Raw genomic sequence first — 26,626 nt, 5'->3', positions numbered from 1 at the left:
AGCGTCAAGTGTTCGTTCTTTCAAGGCTTCTCTCTTCTTATGTTGCTTGAACCACCCAGCATCTCAGCCTCTTGCGGTACATTTTCGTCTTTAACCACGTCTTTCTGTTTAGATTTTCCAAATCTGGAAACAGCTGTGTCAGACAATTACGTTTGAGAAATTGCACGTACGAACCGCTAGCAAACCACAAGCTGGAATATTCTTTAGGACCTTTTGTTCTAGGAATGCGGGTTCTCACACAATACGTCTTAATTCAAAAAACTATTTCAATCATCTGTGCTGATGTTTGATCGCCATTCGCGTACGTAACTCTCGGAAACATATATGCATACACTTCGTCAGCGCTATTGAGAAGTCATGTGGTTCGAAACTATTTCGGAAATTACTGCGATGTTTTCCGTTTTAACCGTAAAATATTCGATGATGGAATATTCGATGAGAAGATTCGTTAAATCAATCTCGTTAAGGTAGACAATTGAAGTAAGTCACTTTGTCGTTAATTGTCGTCTCGATTATTTGTTTTGAGGGCCATTCTGGTATTCAGGAAGTGAAATGCTATATCGTGAAATAATTTCCGTAAAAGCCGGATGGAACGCCTCAGCGTTGAGGCATTTTCGGACACGACCATTTCGAAATGCCTTCCTGAGTTAACGGGACGATGAAAGCAGCTGTTGCGTTCCAGATTTTGATCTTATAATTTAGTTGGTGGAAGATTCTCTGTGAAACTTATTATAACTATAGTTTATTTCTAATAAATGTGTATACTTGTATTCGTCTATTTGTGTCTTATCAAATAAAATCTTGATGACTAGTAGAATCTTTGAGGAAATGTGTTACAAGTTAAATTTATTAAATGCAATATTTCAATTTCATTAAATGCGATATTTGAAAAATTTGAAATTACGATCGTATTTAGCAAAAATGTTTATTAAAGTAATATACTAATTCTTATTTAATTTTCTATTTTACAAAAGTTTTCTTTAATTAATATGTCATACATAACAATAGCCACTTAGATAAATATTTTGTCAAACAAATGCAATCTTGTATCTTCCTCCAGTATCATAGTTTCATGGACGATATTCCACTTGCGCAGTACGCTGCATCAATTATGACAATAGGAATGAGACTTGAGTACATCTCTGATTTTAGATGATGAAATGTAGGGAAGAAAGTGCGCACTACTGCTGTAAGACATTTCAGCAAATATCTTGGGACCTGATGTCTTGTACTCGTCGACCATGAATAAATACGAACTTTGCAGGTGGTCGTGTTTATCAGGAACGGTTGTGTCGCTCCCGGAAAGGGCATTGTTGCGGCAACAATACCACTTCAATATTTCATGTTCATATCACTTTGCACACCGTAGAATGCACAATCGACGAATATAACTATTACTGCTATGATCTTCACTGCATTTATTCACTTGTAATGATACGATATGAATTATTAATGCACAACAGCATTGTCATAATAGATTTTTCCTTATTGGAGACATTGAAAATGATTATTTATTAAAGTCAATTAGTAGGGTAAGGTTGAACAAACGACTGTGCAATAGATAAAATACATTTTAAGCGTATTTGTAAATTAATTGTTTTTATATAAGAGATATCTCAAAGTTGATCAAAAAGGAAGGTTCAAGTATTTAAATATTAATATTATAATTTCATTAAATATTTTATTTCAATATTTTTAAAAAGATCTGTACAAGTTTGTTGCAAATATGAATGTACGATAATGCGACGTACATGCGTAACTCACAAGTTACAAGAGTTGCAAATCGCTCCCAACAACTCCATCCATTCATCTGTCTGTCCGTTGCTCCAAATTTCGCTCACTCGTGGTCTCGTTGTTCATCTTGCGCACATGGAAGTCAAGTAGGTTCATTTCCCTTTCATGCTTTCAAGCATTTTCCTCATTTTGTCACCCGAAACGTACGACGATCATGTCATTTTCACGGTACACTCGGCGATGCAATCACCGAGCGTCATATAACGCCAGGAAATCTTTCCGGCATCGCGCGACGCGCGTATCCGACCTCGTATCCGGGATCCTGACAGTTTGCTTCGAAGTTTCTGTTAAGTAATGGTGCAAAGAAAGAAAGACGGGGCTGCCAGTAGAGAAGAATGGAAGGCGGCGAGACGTAGAGGGAACTCCGCCGTGATTTGCACCAAGGGAAATTGTACTTCTCTCGGAAAACGAGCGCCTCCAAAATGAGCTAAGCGGAGGTTTGACGGAGGATTCGATATATTCTGCTCCGAGAGGGGCGACCACACGCAAGAAATCAGGACGCTAACGTCCCGGATGCGGGATCGAAGGTATTATTTGCAGTCATGAAAGGTCGTACCGTTTATTTCGTGAATTAAATTTTGTGACGCGGAAACGCACAGATACATATACACACGTAAAAATATCCTGCCATAAAATCGCTTGTCTATGCAGTCTTTTGCATGTCGAGATTGCACCAGAATGGAGGTGTAATATCGCTCGTTTGACATTCTACCTTTGAGCCTTTGTGAAACATTAAGCGTACGTGTTCTGAACATACCTTTCGGGAGAAATGATGTTTACTAACCAGACTATATCGAAACATTGATACCAAAATGACAAGAAACGCGGTTCCAACCTGGAAGTCAAAACCGATAAATTTAGAATATTTTAACTTTTAAATTTTATGTATTTGGTACTTTAATATTTTCTTGCATTATATATAATTTATGTGATATTATTTTTTCTTTTATGTAATATTGTTTTGATGCATCGAAGGATTCTATTTGAAATGGTATTAAATGTGCAAAACAATTTCCTCTTGGTGTAGTAATGGATGCCGCTAAAAATCTTCATTGGGAGGACGAATTTATACGCTTCAGTTGCCGCAACCGCTCGATGAAGCGGGTATTTTCAAAGTAGAAAAGCAACACGTGTTTACGCGGAATATTGGTTGCCACATGAATGATTTCTACATATCAAAAAACTGAAGCATTTTATTTAGCACTCGGTCGCAATATTCGGCCCATGTCCAAAGTTATATTCTTATTTACTTACTCACTTGCTCTACTTATAGTTACTTGCTCAGTTGCTCACTTACTTGCTTACTAACTATGTTACTTAGTGACAAAAGCCTAGCATTGCTTTTAAAAGTACTGTTTGCAATCACTCGAAGCCTTCAAGCAGGAATGTATGTCTGCATTTACTTTCCCATTGGTTTCTATTGAAAATGATTTTTGCATTCCTTTATGTCAGTGGTTACTACAATATCACGTTTGCTCAGCAGTAAAACGTTCTCTCTGCGTCAATCCGATACGAATCATCTCGCTCGCTAGCCCACATTTTTCCACTTTCAAAGTAAACACGAGATAAGTGAAGGTAAGCGCATACGCGGTTTAAGTGCGTAAAATACTCTTGTACTTTTCATTGCATCACTGACATTTCTATTTTACATCACATTGATATATTTCGGTCCGATTGAGCGTCGTTCATCGTGCAGCGAAAAGAAAAGGAAAAGCCTTTAATAATTCCTCGGTGAAATGTATGTTTGATTTTGATATCATTTGCCGACGGAGTGTTACATCAGCAAAAATTGTCTAAGATGAATGTTGATTCAATCTCGATCAAATTCTCGAACGTTCGTCGGCTACGTTTGCGGCTTCCGTCTGTAGGAGCCTTTCCCGACGAACATTCCATGATCCCAGCTGCAAATAAGAACGAATTATCTCATCAAGTTTTCAGCAGGAAAAAGGAAAATAATTATATACGGCGCATGCCGTATTCTCTCTCTTAACATACAGTATTTAATCTCAAGTGCGAATCGCAGAACTTGCTTCGAGCTTCGAATTCTATTATAAACTTTCTTAGTTGATTATCAATATTAGCTCCATTTCGTAAAATCGAAATCCATATACGTGACTTTTTACAGACGTTTATAAAATATACATATATTACTAGATACTAAGATAACACTTTCTGAGAAAGAAGTTGAAATATAAATATATAATCTTTGAATTATAACTAATTAAAAAAAGTGCTTGATAAATTATGTCATGACGGAAAGATATAAATTAAATGGCTTTCTCTTTAACTTAGGTGAACTTAATTTTACAAATTTAAGAGCTTGTAGATTAATGATTATTTAGTATATGTAATATTAATGAAGTTGATTAATTATTTACTCCGTAATTTCGTTTTAATCTACGTCTGTGCTTATAGCCATCTCATTATGTTATTTCTAGCCTTTCCTTTATTTCCTTGTTATCGCCACATCGACGCCGCCGTCCATTAAAGTGATTAATTACGCCCTTCAGCAGTAAACATTAATATAAATCTTTAAGTTTCGTTTCCTCTTAGTATTACGTTTATTATTTATCACCGGTATAATTGCGATGTCGCGATATAACGAAGTACGTATTGCCCACCAATTTACTGCTCAATTTTCCACAAAAATAAAGCACATTCATTTCAGGAATTTCTCATTGTGTGATCATGTCTAAAATATCGGTTACCTCGAATTGTTATCATACCAAAGAGACGTGAGATTCTTTCCACAATAGGGAAAATCGATTCTTGCATTAGCTCTGTGCCTTTGTAACGCGACGAATAAGCGTCATTTGGATACGGGAGCCGGCGGAAAATTCGAATTAGAGAGGAACAGTGACCGCGTAATAAAAATGAATTATTTGATAAGGGTCTTTGACGATCTTGTGACGTTCATGATTTATGCACCAGTTGAAATTGCTCCTGAACGCTTGATAAGAGACCGCATCAGAATTTAGATAGTAAAAATTAATGAAGGAAACAGAGGCAGCTTACCGCGCAAATGCCAATTTTTCATACACTATATAAGACGGAACGATTACTTCACGCTGAAATTTCGCAAGACACAGGGGAACACTTTACTCATACTAAATTTATAAAAGTGTAAAATGAACAAGAGAACAACGCGGAGCAAGTTCATCTACTTAACTTCCGTGTTCAACTACTGGATAATGCGAAAAAATGCCCGAGGAGATTTTCTTCGGCGTATTTTTTGAGAGTATTTCTTTCCCGTTTAAAGGAATAAGAACGTTTAAAATTTAAATATCTGCTTTTTAATAAAATTAAATTCACTATTAAAATGAACGCACTTTCATCGCGCGTTTTTCACCAGAATATTATCGAAGCTTTAAACGCATCGACGAATATTGGACGCGGTAATGTGCTTTAATGGACACCAAAAACAGACACCGAGTGCATCCAACCGTGTATCTGCAGTACAATCAATCCGCTCAACAGATGCATTTGCACATACTACACACAGCAGAAACTGTCCAGCGTCTTATCGGAACCAGGAGGCGATAAACGATCGATGAAGGCATTAGGTCCTCGGAACACAGGGAAATGATATTCTTGGCAGCTGGCACAAGCTTACTCAATGGTATATACCGCTCGATGAATACCGGTGATTTCGCCATTGGGATCCAATGCAATCAGGTAGTCCAAGCTAACTTGAAATCAGTGAAACGCGGTGAATCTGAATTAATCCGACGTTACCATTATTTTAATCTTGCTATTATTCTGCCGGCGTATTGCATCGGCGTACCTGTCTAAGCTATTGGTTCCCAAAGAAGAACTCGAGATAGCGCGATAGGCTTCTCTGTAAATTATTTTATTAAATTAAATTTTTAAGAATACCTTTGACTCATGAATCATAAATAAGTAATAAGTAATCGTTCAGTGAAGAAAACAAAAACGCGAGTCCGCAATCCGAGGCCAATTCACTGTCGCTTACTGTTCAACTACTGTTGAATAATTCCACCCACTTTGTCCCACTCGGCGGCGTTATGAATAATCGCCTCGTCGCGCGTTCCACCCATGTAAGGATCGAACACACGTGCCGGCTATCAATGTGATCACCGAAAGCGTGCCCAGCAAATTGAATTCTTGCAAGTTTAGAAGCGACACAAAGGGTATTATCCGATGAACCGACCGTCTCTCGTTATCCTTGTCCCGTCTCTCGGGAGGGCTAACGTAATCGCTTTATATGATCAGTCAAGAGCAAAGCAGAAATATTAACCCGATCAATCTCTCTTGATGCGGCGGTGTGCTCAAGAAAAGTTCCGAGGAATTCGTCCATATGTGTAATTTCGTTTGCACAATTGACATTCCAGCTGTTGGTTCGCGGGATCTCGAGTCGTCGACAAATCTAATCAAGAACGGCGTCAGATGGCGGAATACCGTTTCAGCGCTCGTGATAGGAAGTAGACTGAAAATGCGGGCTGCAATTGCTTCCAGCTACGGAGTCCATTGCCGAAATCCTGAGAGATCCCGAAGCGATATGTACTTAGCGCAAGGCATGATTCAGAGACGCACTTTAAACTGCCTGATGAGGTTTAGGATCTATTTCTCGAAGATCTCGTGGCAAGTAGCAATCAACTAACGAATAGGAAGCCTCGCAAGTTATATTATATCGCGCAAGTTCTAACGATCAAAGTTACTCTTACGAAGAGATAGTTATTCGGAATAACTACTTAATGTTTCGCTTTTTTCAGTTAACCGGATTCGTGTATTTTAAAGACCGCTCATTTTGTTTCGAAGACCGGTGATGGGAGCAACAAAGGCAGGGTTTCATACAAGACAGTCGCTATTATGAGCCACGCGTTTTCTCATTGTCGCGCGAATCATTCAGCGCATTATGTTGACCGAAAGGTGGACGGTAGATTGCAATTTATAATCTTATTAACGGGAATTAAACGCGTGCAACGTTGCTGATAACATGCTTTCGCTGTTAGCTATAATGCTGTCGACAAAAGCATATTGATTTCTTCGACGATAATACGAGATATGATGTGGAGTGCGCTTTTCATCAGGAAAATTATTCGTTCCGACAAATCTGCTATTTTAGTCAGCTTTATTTTATGTACAAAACTATATTCTTCTCTTACATCAAGTGTATGCATCCAGAAAACTTTAATTTAAATTTTAATACGTAGGAGAGAAATGCAAAGCGACTTATATATAGTAAGTTTTAATATTACATTTTTTACAATGCTCTATTTCGTTTTGTTTTAAAAAAAAATAGGATCTACTTTGCCGCAGTATACTGTTATTTTATCTCAGAGCTCTACGTGACCTGAAATCGCTGTAAAATTCAGCTGCGCTGTTCGAGATAGATCAGAATATTAATTGTTCAAGTCGTAATAACAAAATGATGCATCTCCAAGAACTCTCTATAGCCTTATCAACACATCGGTGATTTCGTGCACTCGTTAAACAGAAATTGCATCCGCGTTGATTGCAGCGAACTCTTCTTCAAGGACGATCGACGGAGAGTTCTTTGTTTGTCGCTCGCAGTCAATTCAAAAGTTCAGTCATAGAAAGTATGGCTGTGAATGAAATGGGGGAACAATCCAACTCCCACGGCTCATTTCTGAGAGATTAGACGAATGCATCTCTCGCGATGGGCCGCGCGACCACGCGCGCGTGGCCATCAGCTTCCGCTGCGAGTAAATTATTCGGAGAATGAAGCGGGACTCACAGCAAAATATCGCCGCACTCTATTATCGTCCTTCAAACTCCGAACGAGGTTTATGGAACTCGCATCGCAGTCGCCATGCGTACGCCCAACGGCGATCGACATACTCTGTCGTCGCGGACAATTTCCGCGAGCACGCTCGGAGAATAAAGTTTATTACTCACTTAATTGATTTTTGTCCACGGGAACTTATAGCCCTAAACCGTTCCGACTGCCACCGGGAACTTTCGCGGAGGTCACTTCTCATTACGCGGATAACTGTGCCGGGGCGAACTTAATCGCCATGAGATTAAGAGGAAAAGCTTTCAAGATGGCCGTGGTAATTGGGGGAGTTCTATCGAGACATTTAGAGAATCACCTTCGGCTTTGAGCATGAAAATATCGAGGAAGGTTCTTACCGAATAATAAATGATGTTCTGTACAACCTTCAATACAGCTTCATTCAATACAGCTTTACCTGCTTCTGCCATTGATTAAGAAATTGGCTCATTAATTAAGAGGGAGCCGAAGAGAGCTCCAAGTTTTAATGGTCTTTAATGCGTGCTTTCATAGGATGTACACCGATATTTAAATTCTCAATGACAGTAACAACTGTTGTACAGCTGCGCACGTTAATGTTTAAATGAGACATAATTCTGTTATTATGTAACCTTATTAATTATTAAATATTCTGTTACAGTTTAATATGTTGTACCAGTTGCCCAGAATTAATGCATCGCGATCAATAATCCATCGTTTCGCCAGAACATGAAGCTGTCGGAAAGTACAGCTTCCAGCTATGCCCCGCGCTTCGAAGGACGCGGAAAAAATTCAGTGCGGTCAGCCGGAAGAGGTTTTCCCTCATGCGAGATTAAGTGCCAAACGACGCACGTGCTCTTACTAAAGATCCGGTTGTCGGTACTGATCGCATCTGATAACGTCGAGTCCACGGAGTTTCAAGTTTTCATCCGTAAGAAAGATCCGTAGATCCAGACGGTTCCGCACGATTCACGATGTGAAGCCGAGACGAAGCGGGACTTCCTCTCATGGGCCAAGTAGGTAGGAAGCACGAGCGGCTGCGCATTGCCGGTACCACCGCTAAAACTCCTCCTGTGGCAGACAAGGGTAGGCGAATATCACGGGGCAACAGTGCGCGGACCGCCACCACGCGACGCGGTTGCTCTTTCGCATCGAGCGCATCGCTCCGAGATCGAGAGCGGTACCTCGAGACACCTGCGCGAGCACCCCGAGGAACCTTGCCACCCCGTGAGCAAGCGACTCGTCGGGAAAAGAAAAAAATTGAGCGCTCTTCCGCTGTCGTGTCATCGGAACACTACGTTGTCCAAAGAGAAACGAAATCTACTATCTACAGTAAATGTATAGATAGCAATTTGGACGAAAGTAGAGCGCGTCATGTTCGAAACAGGCTCCAGGGACACGATGCATCGTTCCATTAATTCAGCCGTCAAACCGAGCGCGGGGAATTGCGGCTCTGCGTTAACTTTTCCGAAAATAGTACGGCCGATGCAGTGCGAATCATCTCGTCGGGATTAAGACGATTGTTGCTTTACCGCGACCGCAGAGACTTGCGGCTGAACAGCGCGAGGCCCGTAAACGGGGCGATTGAGTATTCACACCCTTGAATAATTCGTCCTTCGAATTCTCGCTTTGTCGGAACAGTATTGACACCTGCAAAGAGTCATGCGGATGTACAGTTCCAAAGATACTCGTCTAATGACGTTGGACTGCGACGTATGGGGACTATATTGATCACGACATTTTAATCGGCCAGAACAATCTTGGTGTTCAAGTGCGGCCACAATATCCAGTTACGACGGATACCAGTCGATGAGCGCCGAGAGATAATCCCGAAATACAATCGCTACCGCTGAACAATCAGCGAGAGGGTGATCCTCCGGGCTCAAAGGGCAAAGGCTCTCGATTGGACGAATAAATTGGATGTGTCGCGTAATACATAAATTGGAACGCGCTGTGATAAAGAGCTTGCTGACACTCTTTCCGGAACTTTGAGAGTGTCGAGATAAATGACAACGAAGTATGACCTGCTAATTTGAGTCGCGCGTGAAAACCGGCACTCAACGGACTGAAACAAGCTGACGGCGGGTAACAAGGAGGGAAAACTCGTCCACGAGATTGGACAGAAGGGACTGACGGAATCAATTTCTGGTGAAACCGTGCGTGATAGAAATGTGGTCTGGAGAGGAATGCCGCACGACTTTACGGTAATTCCCGTGCTTATCCGCTTTATTACATTTTTTCAGGCGCCCATCCCTTAAGGCGGTCACGCCGGTGTCGCTGCGACGGCGTTAACAACTCTAGAGCACTACGATTTGCTCATTGTTGACGCTATAAATACTCGGTATTTGACGCGATCCTCTTTCCGAGCCTAGAATTCCGCTTATTGAAGACGCTTTCCAACGGGATATCGGAGATATTCCCTTATGATAACGCGTACACCACATTCGATGATTAACGATACTAACGATCCCAGCTACACGTACAGCTATCGCTCCTGTCACAGCAATGTCTTTCGATCGCAATTCCAGCGATTGCAGCATGGTTGCATTAATATAACGTCCATTGCAACTCGACTCGACGTGTGTAAAGTTCTAATCGTAATCGCAGATAAATTACAAATGAGAACTCATTTAATTTGCAAGCGTTAAATTAGTGTACTTTTGGCGCAGCGCGATAAATGCAACAACTCAACGCGAGCTTCTATATAATAAATTTACGTCGTGTTCTTGCATGATTTATAACAACGCAACATCCGACGTTTTTCGACGTAATCTATCGTTTAGATTTACGTGTTACGAAACCACCACGCGCTTACACCACACGCTCGAAATCGTCTTTTTAGCTTCACCGACTTGCCTTCCGTAGGAAATTAAAACCATCAACGAACTTGAAGGCCATATGTTCTTCTCAGATTTTCCCGTGTAGTTTAATGTTACCTGCGCTGTGTGGAAAACACGCGCTTCACCTGAAACTCCCGTTGGCATGATCTCACCGGGAAACTCAATATCTTCACTCTTTTGAAGCGAACTGTGCTGAAAACTTGAACGCTCGTGTGGCATGAAGGATAGCCGTAGAAATCCAATGTGCCGCGTTTTCGTAGACTCCCGCGGCAACAGCTTGCTACCATCGCTTTTCTATTTTCTTGGGAATGCACGGACGACGGAATAATATCGCACCACTTGAAAGGAACGTCGATCAACTCGCAAAATCCTGCTCGTAATCGCGTTCATTGTATACGAAACGCTGAAATGACAAGTGAAGCCGCTTCAACTCGTAAACCACGATTACCTACCGGCTAACTTCTCACTTTGGTGAGACCATTTCTGTAAACTCAAATTTAATCTCGGCCCTGTGTTGGACATGTCCGTTGTCTCCATAGAGGCTGTCCCGTTGGAATATAACACATTTGTCCGTCCAGAAGTTTGGAAATCAGAACGTATCAGTCCGCCGTTCTCACATAATGAACATTGAGCCACGTCCATTTTCAATTTAATTTTACGGAATTAACTGGATATGTTGATTAGTAGCGGAAGTTATAATTTATGTTAAATTGTAAAGTTCAAACTTTATATATTTAAATCGGCCAATTAGCTAAAAACGGAATAAATTATAAAAATACAAAAATTAAGTCAATACAATGCATCTCGAAATTATAACTTTCATAAAGATTGCTGATATAAAACGGACACAAAATTTTTTCTTAGTCTGTCCTCAATTTGGCTGTTACCACTTAAAAAGAAGTAATTTGCTGAAATGCTTTTTTACAATCGTTAAGAAGAACGAAGTTCGTTATTCGAAGATCTCCTTATCCCTCTAATCTTTTCTCATGCGACTTCTTTGCATTTTCTTCTTTTAGTTACTTGGTTAGCGCTGTCTTTCCGTTACGCATTGTGTCACTCTCGGGTACTGCAAGACTTCATTACAACAAAAAATGCTTTTGCAGAAAGAAGATAATGATGGTTGATAGAACTGTTTAAATGAATTGTCAATTCATATTAATGGAATTAATTAATATTTATTACTTTCATTATTAAATTAATGAGGATTAAAATTCTCGTAAAAAGCATAACGGAATTATAATTTCACACGCAGACGCAGTTTTGTCTCATCACAAATTTATATGTAAGATATTGTATTTTAAATATCCAACTATATTGCTAATTTGAACGTAAGCTAGCTTATTATAGCAAGTTCTTAATGCAAATAGGTGCTTCAAAGGCTAATTCAACTCCCACACATAATTTCGAAGAAATTCCTTCGGGGATACCGAAATGCCAGGAATAGCGCACTCTGTCAATCTCTTTCTCTCTGTGTAATATAATCTATTTATTAAATTTTTACTAAATTTCTGCGAAATGAAATTTCAGATCCAATATTCGAATTCCAAATCATAGAAACATTCGCGATTTCAAAATTGTTTCACTTACGTCGCGTGTAATTTGCACAAGAATTTAAAACAGTTATAGTTATAGCTAATGCTATTCGCTCGAAACCGCTTCCGACTTCGTGACATCTTTATACTACCACGAGGTATCCGAAATTTCTTGATCGGACACCGCACGTATTCCCCAACTTCCGTTACGCGGACGATCTATAGAAATACCGGAACTATCCGTCCTGTAACACATCACTCATGGTCTCCCTGCTCGAATCGGATCAACCGCCCACCCCGAACATACGTGGGACGCACGACCGCAATTTACGCGGTAGGTCAGGTTCAACGGATATCCACCCTGCCGTGGAGGTTTCGTATCTTCCGCTCTTATGTCAACCAGGAAATATGTAGAGAAATATCGGTTCAACCCTTCGCTTGTCGTGAGAACATCAAAATAAAATCAGTTTTATTGTAGCGAGCAATATAATAATCTGGATATAATAATCTGACGGGATAAATAATGACGCAGGAACTTCTTAGGAAGTGTATTTCATAAATATAAAACGATTTATCGAGGAAAAAAGAGAACAAAAGAGTACTGATAATGATTAATAACGGAGTTGCGTTTGTCATCGTGAAAGATGCTATAATATAAAAAATATAAAAAATTAGAGACCACATATATTATAACAGATATATCATTATCAAAACTCTGTATTACCATATAATACATGAGACTAGTTATTATTTTGAAATTTTCGGACAGTGATTTATCTTTTTCACATAGTTACCATAATTTGATCACAGAATTAACTTTGACTGCGGCTTTTTAATGAAAAACATTTTATACGGTAAAAAGAATAAAAAAGATTCATGTATTATGTAAGTTAATAGCTAATCAAAACCGGAGATATATTTATGAAAACGTTTCTTCTCTCATTTCCGCTGGTATTCCCGACGTTAATGTTTTTCAACCATTTATCATTCTTTTTGCTCGCTGTCACCGATTCGCGTGTACTTCATTTGAAATCTGACACATGATATACGTCCAGCTTTCAAATATTTTATGCGCACGTACAGTGTCATTTAACCGTAAGGGAAATTTAATGAAAATGATATGATAAATCGTAGTGAAAATGGTAGGAATGCCATTTTATTTATACATGTATAGGAAACTCGAGTTTTTAAACGATCTAATGCAATAATTATCTGTCGTTTTCATTGATATTGTAAAGATTGCATTGATGTAAAATCCACCATTTGGTAATTTGTAACAAGCGAGAACTATATGTGACGCGTTGTGAGTGATGCAAACATATATAGATAGAATTAAACACATACGTCTTGTTAAAGCGGTGCGATCACGATGTAAAATGCATTTAATTTTAAGCGCGAGGTCAAAAATTTCATTCCCCGAGTGAAAAGTTAACCGGCTCGTTAAACTAGCTTTTGCGATTCACCCAGCTCACCATGGTGCGTTAACATTAAGCAGATTACGTGGCAAAGTTTTTGAGCTAGAAAACAAACGTGCGTCTCGCCGAATGGGCGAGTCGCTTCTTCGGCAGGAGACAGCATCCTTCGCGAAACCCCGTAATTCCGAGTCAAAACGAGAGAAGTAGCGTAACGAAATAATAAGACTCAATATTAAATTTCTGCTAACACGCCGTAACTTCCAGACTTTCCGTCCCGCATCCGTCCAATGTAAAAAGGAAAAACTCCGCAGCCGTGCTTCGGAACATTTCGTGCGCCTTCATAACAAAGTTTCGGAGCTAGTAACAGCGTTACACTAGCGCGCGATACTATCGCGTAACCATGTTACGTCTTAATGGATCTTTCGACTGCGACAAAGGGCAGTAAATGCCGGTGGACATATACCTATAACCTTTATCGGGTTTCTATAACTGCAAAATATATTGATACCTTTTGCAACAGTATCTGTATCCGCGAGATGAAAGCAAGTACGCGCGATCAGTACGAATGCACTATCATTGGCACAAACTTGGTGTGCAAGTTTTCACGGCCATCTTGAACGCGTAATAATGACTTGGATAACAATTTAAACCAGCTCGACCCAAAGACTTCTCCAATCTCGTTTGAAACCCCGTTACTTACCGATGGAAATCAAATTACTGCGGTAGGTTAGTCTCTCCTCTGACCGGTTTCCTTTCGGAATCTTGCTTCATAGTGTATTCTCAAACGTACTTTGACATTATCAGGCATTTGGAGCATTTCGCTGGGAGTAATAATGTAATGGCTATGGATTATTCCCTTTGCTTCGCCTGAAGTTAAATATTACAAATATTAATATGAACAACATTATTACGTTTGAATAATGACGATCGATCTTTGACTCTATAATTGTTAATGTAAATTTTACCTGCGCGGTTCAAGAAATATCACTAAATCTGTCTGCTCACGTTCATTCCGTACGGCATAAAATCTGTGTAAAAAAATGAGATTAACGAGCTGATACGGTGAATTTAAAATTTTTACCTAATTCCGGAGGCACCCCTACAGTGATAAATATAATACAGCGTTGCAGTTATATTTCCCCCTACATAATACCCTCGTCTGAATTTCATTTGTGCTTGCTTACCAATTTAATGAAATTATTTCATTTCCGTAATCCTATTATTTGAAATTGAGAAGATCGAGTCTTCCGAACATAAAATCAGTCTGTAATATCGTGAATTAGCCGGTCGAGAATTTACGTATGAATATTTCCATTAGCAGATACCTCTATTTTCTAATTACGTGACCGTGACGTGAGCTTTATTACGATCCCCTTTACTCCAGTAATAGTTATACAATTGCAATAACTGAAATGTAAAAAAACCGTGCGCAATTTCTTAGAGAAATAATAATTCTTATATAAATCTGAAAAAAATTAGAAACATAAGATACCTCTGTGTAAAACCAATAAAACTTTCTCTTGCTCGAGATATATACGAAGATTTCTCTGATACAAAGAGAGAGAGAGAGAGAAAACCATCAATAATACAAACACCCAGATAAAGTTATTACTTTATAAATAGCAAACGTCCGAAAATTATCTGATTTATCCACAAGTACTTTTTCGATCAGCGAGATGGAAAAGAACGTAACAAAGTCTGTTGTCGGTCGATTTGACAGACGTACAATGAATTTCTATCTCTTCCGAGTCTGTCACGCCGAATAACATTTGTGAAAATGGGACATGCATTATTAAATATCGCGATAAGTGATCCACTATGAATAGAGATTTCATCAAAGGTAATTGAATTAAAAGTTGATTGTCCTCAAAAATAGCCTTCATTATCAATCGTTTATAATTAATATCGTGAAGTCGTACAATATGACAGTTTAATGAGAATTCAGCTGACGACGCGATCTCTCTTGTTACAGATGAGGAGAAACCGGAAGAGCGCCTCGAGTCGTCACAGAATCGGCGACTGATTATGACGCGCGTCCGCACGCGGCGGCATTTCTCTCGTCTCCTCCTGTTGTTCTCTTCCTCCGAAGCCCTTCACGCACGCCATTGCCTGACCCTACTCCTTCTCGGTCTTACCTCTCTCCGCACAGTGTTATCGTGCGACGAGAAGACGAGGCCCCAGAGCCGCGACCTGAACGCATTTCCCCGGCACGTTGAAGTAAGTAGGTACTCGGAGCGGAGAGACCTCGACGCGGTCCCCGGAGCGATCCCGGAATGGATGCAACGCAAAAGGAACGAAGTCTCGAGCATGGTTGGTCAAAGTGCTAGCGGCGCGGTCAGTGATCATCACTCCAGTGACTCGCGGGCAAGCCAACGAAATCGTGACTCATCCGCTCCACCAGTGACCAAAGGAACTCACGCCGAGGATCGTAGCATCTTCCTGAGCGCCGTTGATGATCGCCGCGACGGTCCGGTGCGTTCTCCAACTAGTCGCCCAAAATTTGGCCATCGATCTGGTGATTCGGTGGAGAATCGACGAGTTGGTAACGGAATCGTTTTTCAAAGTATGAAACAAAGTAGAAAGAGTGCCAAAGATAAATTGAACGATCCGGTCGGAGAGCGGGGTAGCGTGCCTGCGCATCAAGTTACTCATCATCGCTCGATGGATCCGGAAGCTGTGAGAGAGGCCGAATTTCAGGACCATCCGAGCGGGATTGATGAAACAAGTTTGATGACTTTAGGCAGACCTCATCAAAGCACAGGCAGTTTCCTCAAGGGTCCGGTTCGTGATCGCAGCGCGAAGGGTGCATTAGTCGAAGTTCCGATCGATCAGTCGCGTTTGAGCGAGCCGTCAAGCGTGAGTCACGTCACGGGGCTGACGAGAAGTCGACGGGATCGCGATGAGGACAGTTCCGACGGGGCGAAGCAAACGGGTCTAAATGCCAGTAATGTATTCGCCGGTACGTCGATTAATCGCGCGAATGAACGCACGAGCGATTATTCAGCCGGGCGTAATGCGCGCGCCAACGAGGCGGGGTCGGATCGATCGAGCGAGAACGGTATCGACTTTGCGGCCATACGTCGCGACGATCTCGCGAGGAATCGAAGCGATCGCGGAATTGCCGCCTTTGAGGTTACGAGGCAAACTCGCTCAGACATTGGCGGCACGTACGCGCTTGATAATCGAAGCTACGGTACACGCGGATCCGAGAGCACGACCGATTACCCCAACGGGAGCGACAATTTCAACTTCGTTGGTAACGACTCCGCGAACTCGCGCGGGAACGACGGAAACGTCGACGTAATCGTGTTCGGCACGGTTGCCGATTACGTGGAGGACAGCGTCACGTCGGTAGAAGGCGGTCGGAGAATCGCGCTCGATGGAGTTTCGGAAATCGGGAATCGGACCGAGACCAATTCGGAATACGTGGACAATACCTCGGACTACAACGTGGCGGAAATTCGCGGCGCGGGTTGTGGCGATGACGCGTGCTCCGCGGCGAGTGATAACGACGTGCCGGTGATTAGAACGAGGAAGTTCGGCGGAGCGAAAGAGTCGAGCGACAATCGGGAGCACGAGGATCATTTCGCACGGGTGAGCGACGTATCGACGACGCCTGGCAACGACGTCGACGTCGAAGCGCCTTTCACGGGTTTCGAGGGTTCTCAGAAATTTCCCGTAAAAATCAATCGCGACAAGTCGCCGGCGATGGTGCCGCCAGTCGAAAGGTTCGACTGGCGACACTTTGGCCCACACAAAGAGAACGTACTTGAGGAAACGTCGACGTCGACGTATTCGAGCACGGTACCGCCCGGTCTGCCGAAGAGTCCCAGTAGGGATGCGCTTCATCACGCACGCAAGACGAACGGTGGTATCGGCGAGATGGACAGAAAAGATAGCCGAGGCGAGGATGCGATCGAGAATAACGAGAAGCAGAACGACACTCACGATGAATCGCGGCTGCCTGGCGCATCATCTGGTAGACGTTCACCGGGTCTCTCGGGCGCCGAGTCGGAACCTGACGAAACATTCGCGGTGATCTCAAACACGACGGTGACCACGGATAATGACATGGAGACCGCGTCATACAGCGAGGACGATTCCGACGGGAACGCGGAGATCGACGTAACGGTGCCGAGCGTGAAACCGATGGAGAAGACAAATATAACTATTCTGGGTCTCTTTGAGATAACGCACGGAACGGTGCCGAGGCCGGAAGGATTCAGCGAGCTTCAAGCGGCCAAATTGGCGGTCGACCGTGTCAACGAATTGGATATCTTGAAGCACTTTCGACTGCGGCTTATTTACAATGATACTAAGGTGAGTTGGCCAATTAGCAAAGTAAACGTCCAGTGGTGAACGCGTTGCTGCACCGCTAATGACGCTAATTGTTCTCACGTTGATGTCCGGTAGCGCGGAATGTTTCTTTTATAAATTAATTTTAATTAAATAACGCAATTGCTACAATGAAAATTTGCTTATGTGAAACGCCACGCTTTAATTAAAACGATAATTAAGAGAAATAAAAATTGAGATGGATGTTAATGATATATGCGAATCTGAATAAAACTTTTATGATGGACAGGTGAATTAACGCAAGAGAGATATTGATTGCTATCTGAAATAGTCCCGTATTACTACATCATTACCATTCATATCATTGATGTCTGATTACTAATGCACAAAAACATAATCCATGGAATTGTAGCAAATTTCATCTATCTTGAGCCCCTGCAGCAAGAAATTATTGGAACAATGCAATCTGATTTACATAAATCAACGAATCACTGTACCTTTATTCCACATAAATTGGTTTTCCAACAGTATCGCGAAGCTACTCATTTAAATCTATTTTGTCATCCGGTAAAGTTAAAACAGCATCTCGTTGCAAAATGTAAATTGCGAAACATTTGCGAAAATGTAAATTGTGAAAAAGCAATCGACCAGTTAAAACAGACGTTTATTCTGCTCCACAGAAATATTTTTTAATGATTTCGTTACAAATATGATACTGATCGTAGGATTGTAATAATTTTTCATCGTTAAATATATAAAGGTTGATATATTTTATTTCATTAATAACGAGATACGCGAGATTAAACGAATCACACTGAACACGAATCAAAATATTGTAGAAGAATGCGAATTAAAGTTGGGGCAAATTTCTCAGATCATCTCAGCCATCACTAACACGTTGCACACTGGGATTCTCCAGCTACCAGGTCGAAATTTATAGTTCTATTGGCAGCAGTCTCTTGTTCGCCCGCACCCGTCCTCCGGCAATCGCTTAAACGCTATAGAGATATATTGGAATGCGCACGTCGCCCACCAAAAAATTCAGTGGTGCATCTCGATGATGGTGGTTGACGTCATCAGTTACCTCGTTACAATGAACGACGTTAAGCTTTGCGAAGGCGGTGGTAATTTCAGAGGAATTAACTTCTTTTTTCCGCTGGTCAAAATCCGCAAAATATAGGTTGAGCGTACGCTCGGCCATCAAACTTCCACTGAATTTTTCTACATCGCTGCCTAGATTACATCATTCTTCCCGTAATTGGTGACCGAGGGATTACTGCAGTAAAATCTCGAACGAGCTTAATTGGAAAGTTGGCTCGTTTGTGGGTAAAAAAGAATATCGATGTGTGGAACGCTGTTATTTGTGCAAATCACCGTTGTAATCCGCCAAAACAAAAATTTCTTACGAGATTTCATGTGGGAAGGGTGATGCGCACAACCTGCTCGTGTGTATGATGAGATATGCAACGACTTTGCGTACGATTACTTTGATGTTATCACGATAACGTCGCACCGTAACGTGCAATATGAGGCAACGTCATACGGATTTGCATAATGTAAGACGCAATGAGAGAGAGGGGAGAGAGAGAGAGACAGGATGCACGCCGACGCGCCAGCAGTTCATCTTCATCTCGGGGACAGAAAGCTCCGAGAAAGTCAATTTCGAATCTGTATGATTTTGGAGCCTTCGAGCGTCTCCTGTTCTTTAGCTTGCCGCAAATTACGTCTGGCCTCTATAGAGATTGCGAATTCGCTGTATTGTCGCGCAACAATGTCATTTAGTCCTTCGGGCCAAAACCGCTGTCAAATATCTAGTTTCGTAGTGGCACTGAGCATCTGACAGTGCAGCCTAACCAACGCACGTGCTCCAGCAGTTTGTGCTGCTTCCAGCGCCCGAAATACTCTCTTCGTAATGCTCGCGCGCGTTGCGCTTTAAACTGCGATAATAGCGATGTGCTCTCGTTCCATCCTTTGATTATGAGTTGCATCAATGAAAGCGTTTTAAAAGAGTTGCAACGTACGATGAACGCGCAAAAATGCATATTATTCGATCAATTTCGGCGGCGGACGGTGCAATGCGGATAATTAAGCCTTCACTTTGTCAATTTGGAGTCTTGTCATGTTTAAATGTTCTAAACGCGCGCGCGAAAGAGAAAGGGAGAGGGAGAGGGAGAGAAATAAAAAGAGAGAGAAAGAAGTTAAAAGTAATACATATTTAATTTGCAAGACTCTCTTATACATTAATAATGCACCGTACAACAGTGTTTGTACCAGCAACAGGGCTTTGTAACTGCTGAGGCGGGAAAGAAGAGACTTTTTTTCAATTTTCTCTCGCTTCCCCGAAGCTTCTATTATGATTTCACATTTCCGCAAGCTTTACATTGAGTTACTAAAAAATAGTGGAGTAAGCATATCGAGCGTGGGAGCTCCGTTTCTCCCCGATGCCGCTCTGACACATGCGATTTCTCTCGTAGCGCAAGGAGTAATGTTATGCACATATGCAAACGCATTTCTCAGGTCGCCGGAGACGGAACTCTTATAATCCTGTCAACTCCATATACCTCTTCATCGCTAAAATATTTTTGGATTATTCTGACGCTGGAACGTGCGCGTATGTGCGTGCGCGCGCGCGCGTGTGTGTGGCGTGTGCTTGCGGGAGATTAAATTTTGCTCACTCGAGGGAAGAACCACCGCTAAAGATAACGCTCGCGTGTATCGCGATAAAAATGATTGCGCATCCGATTTCACATAGCAGAACCGCGGGAGAAATCTCGTTTACGAAAGCCCCTCGTTAATCGTTTTAGCGCGGTTTGTGCGTCCCACCAACCATCTCAAATACAGGCGGATTGCGAATTGCCGAGTGTACTCGCGCGCATACCGAGTGTTGCTTACGGGACGAACTGGGCCGTGTTTGCCCTAAAAGACAGTGGCGGTAACAACGAATTGCGGTCTGGTCACGAACGCGGCGCGATTAAACCGATGTTTTGTCTCGACCGCGTATCCTGGAACGAACGCAAAGCACTCGAGGATTACCAGTTTGCGTTTGAAAGTTCTCGCCGCGCTGTGTCCCCGTGACATTAAATCCTAAACAGTCTCGCATACGGAATGTTTATTTAGTAGAGAGCATCAGTAATTACAACAGCGTAATTGCCCAGCTGTAACGGATAGTCAGGCGATTTGAAATTTGATGATTGATGACACGGTTGATACACGTACGTGCATTATAAATTCACGAGTTTTATGCATGTTGCATGCAACCTGACCGATCATCAGGCGCCCGTTTATGTGCGCGCGATTCAGTAAACGCGAGACCGAAACTGTCGAGAGCGAAAGAATTAGTTCAACAAGTGAGAGATTGCTCCATCTTTCGCGAAATCCTCGATGACGTTTCTAATCGCTCGCGAGAGTGCGAAGCTCTAAGTGATCCTTTGGAAGTTTCACGGCGTAGCTCGTTAAGACGCATTGTATTCCACGTACAAAGCCCCCGAACGATGTGCATAATCTTAACGGAGTAGTTAAAGACGGGAAATGAGAAAACTGTTAAATTAAGTTCCTCGCGTTAAAGCAGAGGACTCTCAAGAGTTTTTATCAAGAGATTGCTCTCTAATTACATCTTATACCGGCATAATAATACGCAAGATACTTCCCGACTAGAAATTTATCCAGTGGTCCTGATCAGGTTGACCTTATTTTATTATCAGGTCCTGATAAGGTAAATTCATCGGGACCTGATCAGTCATGTAACGCAGCACAATGGTTAGATCCTTATCTGGATATCCTCATCAGGTTTATATCGGGTTGAATTATTAAATCCTTACTACCCAGACAGCACCAAGTCGTCTAAAAGATTACTAAAAACTTGATATCTTCGGTGAGTGTAAGAGTCCTTAGAACATATACTACTAGTATATGTTCTAAGAGTCCAAAAGAAGAGAAGAATAGAGTACCGGATCGATTTTCCAGATGGTTATTTGTAAGGTGCTAACCAAATGTTTCTTGCGAGAACGTCACGCCTGACCTGGCCATCTATCGGTCGCTTGGTGAATCAGAGGCGGGAAACACACACTTGTGTTGATTTTTGTCTCTTATTGTTCCATAATCGAGTACATTGAAATGTATATGATATAAAAATAATTAATACTCGCAAATTAAGTAGAAATTACTATTCTTTCTACATTAAGTATTGGGTCGTCCGGAAAGTTCGTGCCGATTTTGAAGGAAAATTCAAAGGCAACATTTTTTTATGTCAATAAATATTTATTGACTTATGTGTGCACCGTTTTGTTTCACAACCTTTGTCCATCTTTCACGCAACTGGAAGATTCCATTCTCCCAGAACTTCTTAGGTTTCTCGGCGAAAAACTCCTCAAGGTGGTTTTTTATGTCGATCAAAGAGTTGAAGTTCCTGCCGCTAAGAGAATTTTGCAAAGACCTAAATAAGTGAAAGTCTGAAGGTGCAAGGTCTGGTGAATACGGTGGGTGAGGTGGCACATCCCAGCCAAACTCTAACAATTTTTGTCGAGTAGTCAAAGAAACATGAGGTCTGGCATTGTCCTGATGGAACACGACGCCCTTCCTATCAGCTAATTCTGGACGTTTTTCCTGAATCGCTGTCTTTAATTCGTCCAGTTGCGAGCAGTACTTATCTGCATTTATCGTTTGGTTGTGTGGTAGGAGCTCATAATATAGGATTCCTTTCCAATCCCACCAGACACAGAGCATGACTTTTTTTGGATGAAGGCCGGCTTTCGGAGTGGTTAATGCTGGTTCATTTCGCTTACCCCAGGATCTTTTTCGTTCTACATTGTTGTAAATGATCCATTTTTCGTCACCCGTCACTAATTGCTTCAAAAATGGTACGTTTTCGTTGCGCTTGTACAGCGAGTCGCAGATGGAAATGCGATCCGTTAAATTTTTTTCGGCCAAATTATGCGGAACCCATACATCATAGCGACTTACGTAACCAAGCTTCACTACATGATCGTGGACAGTGGTTTTAAATATTTTCAGTATCTCTGCTAATTCACGTGTCGTGTAGCGCGGGTTATTCTCGATCAGTGTCTTGATTTGTCATCATCAGTAGTAGAGGGTCTGCCCGAGCGTTCTTGGTCTTTAAGGTTAAAATCACCAGCTCTAAACTTAGCGAACCACTTACGTACGGTTCTTTCAGCTAAAGCGCCTTCTCCGTAAACAGAACATATCGAATTTGTTGCTTGTGAGGCATTTTTGCCTTTCCGGTAATAGAAAAGCATCAAGTGTCTAAAATGTTCTTTGTTTTCTTCCATCTTCAAAAGAGTACAAAACTGACACGAATCAATTTATCTGAAACAACTTTTTTCCTAAAGATGCGTTGAAATGTCACCTTTAAGCATATGTATATAAATCGTATGTTTTCAATAACATTGATATATTCAGACATGTTCCAACGCCATCTATTAAAAATCGGCACGAACTTTCCGGACGACCCAATATATAACGTATATTATAATATGATAAACTACGTATGGTCCGATGTAGGACCAGATGTGGGAAACCTTTACCTCTAAATTTTAAAAAATATCAGGATGAAAGAATAAGATCCTTAGTAGGTACTAATAATGTAAACCTCAACAAAATTTGTACTTTGAAATATCAGGCATAACGTAAGAAGGTCCTAATATGTTCCTTATTAATTTAACCCTAAAAAGGTCATACATATTTGAACCTGATGAGGATATTCTTAGGTATACCTTATTCAGGATTACCTTACGCTAACCACGTCAGGTCCTTATAACATATTAGGTAAACCTGACAACATTTCTAGTCGGGTTCTTATGTATCTACCACTCTATCGCATTGTATGTGATTTGTAGACTGTAATTGAATCTGCGATATTCCCTCGCGTATATTTCGATATCTACAGATTGATATCATTGCTACGAAAACTTGTTCAAAATGCGCGATACAAATATCGTAAAGTGCCGTATCGGAGAGAAACGGATGACGTAATTCATTTAGCACGAACGTACGTGCTTCAGCATTATCATGCGAGGAAACGCGCATAAATTTCTAATTGTTCGCCAAGTTTGAATTTGCGCGACTTCTCACCCTCGAAGTTGCCATCGAGGGCAAGTCTCGTTACGTATAAACCCAACGGGCCGACATGGCCCTTTATGTCTTTGGTGAATCCATTCACGCGACACATAAATGCCTGCCGTGCGTGTATGCGTGACGCATCGCCGTTCATATGTATAGGTGCAACATTGCGAAAATACCGGAACAGCTCCGGGATCTCGATAATTTAACCGATTCCCGACCGGGAAACTTCCGAAAAGGAAGTCGTCGGGCTTTTCATTCCCGAAAAGACCAGAACAAGCATAAGCGCGAAAAGTTTCGCAGTTCCTGCAGGATAAAGAGAAAATAATCAAACTTTTACGCTTGGGAACATCATGGTACAACATCAGTGAATTATCACGAGCGAGAATTCCGCGAAATCTGAACGACGATTAAATTAAATTAAATAGAGGAGATATTATCGTGCTGCACAGGATAATTGAGCCCAAGCGAACCACCATTTAGTTAACATTCGATATTAATCACAAATAGCGCGTGTTAAATAGGTATTAAAAAACGATAACTTTCTAACTAGAAATTTAAAAAATAGAAATGAGCTCAACATTTTGAAAGAATAACTGCAAATTTTTTTCTTCTACGTAAAAGAGTTTACTTATAAATTGTGCTTTATGCAGAATAAAGATACAATTATGGAAAAACATTATTTGTGATTATTTGTACGACATAGAATATCACGAAATTGTAATTCTTAATAAAACACGATATACGTGTTCATTTGACCCAAAAAGGGAATATCTTGTTGCGTGAATTATATGCAACTCGAGATACATCAGTGTTTAATTACAGCGTTAATTATAGCCTTAGGACTTCCTTAATTTACATTACGCGATGAGATGTTACATGCCAAACCTTACCTTATTGGCATGTGGCTCTTTACCTTTAGTTCGTGGGCTCTTCCATTTACCGTTAATACAAGGCATATAGACATAAGAAATATATATTTCTTATGTCTATGAGCACACTTCACGAGGGACATACGTTTTTGCACTTTCCAGGGATTTCGTTAATTAACCCCAATCTGCTTCAAAAGAGATTACGACGCCTTAAGGGGGGTACAAAAAGCGGTACGGGGGCCAAAAGGCCGAATGTGAGATTTCTGCGAATTTACAATAATTTCCGTTGCCAGGTTTACAAACCGGCGAGGATGCAATTAAAACCGGTGAATTCAACAAATCTCTCGACGTCGTCCAAACAATAGAACGCTACAGATTACAATCTCGCTGCGCGCATTTGGTTAAAGAGCTCAATATTTTATCCGTTGCTTAACCGTGACCCCAGAAACAGGATTACGATATCCATTTACAAGACAATCTAGGTGTTACGAATTGGCAAAACTGTACGCAGTACGTGATATGCTGGAGGCTGGCGATCATTCCGTATTAAAATGATATAAATATTTTGCGCTACTGCTCGAGAGTTAATTATTAATTAATTTCTCTATGAAAGATTCAATTTCCGCGACCGCAGTGGTTTTAATTTTTGTCGCTTTAACAGTGTTTTTAACGAGGTCACGGAAGAGCATGAATTCTCTGCGGAAATTACGGTGGAATAGTTTGTCTATAAACGTATACGCAACCGCATCGCTAATAAATTACTGATTGTGTAACATTATCAAAGCGCTGCTCTACCGCTATATTGTCCGTATGACAGAATTAACGAGCATATAAGTATTTTGCGGCGCTTGCTGCGGTCTCCCACGGCGAAAGCTTGAGAAGTTTGTCTCTCGTGTCTAGTTTCGGCGCAAATTTAGGCAGAGTTTAGCCCTTTCAGACCGAAATCTTTATTTATTACTAAAGTTTGTACGCACAGGCCAGCTTTGCCGATCTACATAATCCTTTTTTCACCTTTCTCACGTAGACTGCTGCAGTTCCTAAACAGATCGCTATCTTTTGTAAATGGCAGAAAGGTGAAAAAAGACCTGGTGTCCCCGAGGACAGAAATTTTTCGCAGCGGATTTCTATTTCGAAATGTGAGTAATCGCGAAAAGAGAGTGCAACGTTATCGGATTAACTCGCGCAAAAGGGAAGGGTAAAAGAAAGAAGCGCAAAAATGCCACGGCCGCGGATTTAATCCGTCGAAGAGATACTCCCTTTTCATAGCCAATCCTCTCCGAAGCCTCGAAAGCCCTTGAGGACCATCGGCATGAATAATTATATGCACGTACGTTCGCGTGTGTCAAGATATTGCTTACGTAATGCGGTGCGATCAGCATATTGCTGAATCACGCTCTCGTCCGTTAAAAAGGTGGCGGCAAAAATTTCTCGTACGTCAGGATGCGAAGTAATCTTTCGAAGAAACGGGTATATACAACATTTCGTTCGCGTAAGGAATTTTTAACGCACGATACAAAATGTAAAATACGTTTTAAAATTAGAAACGATAGATCTCGTTCTGTTGTGAAGAAAAGACGACGAAGAAGAGGGATTTTCAGAAACGTCTGAATATTCTAGTTGCGCATCAGGAAAACATTTTGCAAAAATGTTTAAAACCCATTGACGTTGCAATAATGAATGTCAGCGGAATTTTCACGCTGCTCGCTAGGCGAACGCGTGAATTTTCGTTGAAATTCCGTTACAATCGATTCGAGACTTCGCTGGGAGCCTGGCAAATACACGCATGAATGCACAGCCGCGTGCATACACACAAGCACACACGCACACACACGTGCAAGTATACATGTGCCAAAATACCTGTTTGATTCTGTTCGGTCCCCAAGGACGTAGGTATAGATTGTGTGCGATCAAGTTTAGACGTGACATTAAATTTGCCCGCATTTTCGAATCCTCGCGTAAACCACGCTGAAGGCGATGAAACGTATCGCGCATACATGCACGCGTACATACCGCGTTACATATCAGAGGGAAATCGGATAAAAATGTATTCCCAAAGTCAACATGCACC

At 41.4% G+C, this 26,626-nt stretch overlaps 1 protein-coding gene across 1 annotated transcript in view; it reads left to right on the top strand.

Annotated features, from left to right (window-relative positions):
• The first annotated feature begins 8,632 nt into the window (after positions 1 to 8,632).
• LOC105281380 overlaps positions 8,633 to 26,626 on the top strand; it is a 65,043-nt gene continuing 47,049 nt past the window's right edge. The window contains exons 1-2 of the mRNA XM_011342579.3: positions 8,633 to 9,732; positions 15,288 to 17,635. Coding sequence (XP_011340881.1) covers positions 15,341 to 17,635 — 2,295 coding nt within the window. The 5' untranslated portion in view covers positions 8,633 to 9,732; positions 15,288 to 15,340. The remainder of the gene's footprint in view (positions 9,733 to 15,287; positions 17,636 to 26,626) is intronic.

The sequence above is a fragment of the Ooceraea biroi genome, chromosome 3 (assembly GCF_003672135.1).
Source record: "Ooceraea biroi isolate clonal line C1 chromosome 3, Obir_v5.4, whole genome shotgun sequence".
In the NCBI taxonomy this organism is placed as follows: domain Eukaryota; kingdom Metazoa; phylum Arthropoda; class Insecta; order Hymenoptera; family Formicidae; genus Ooceraea; species Ooceraea biroi.
This window is presented reverse-complemented; position numbering and strand designations above follow the sequence as displayed.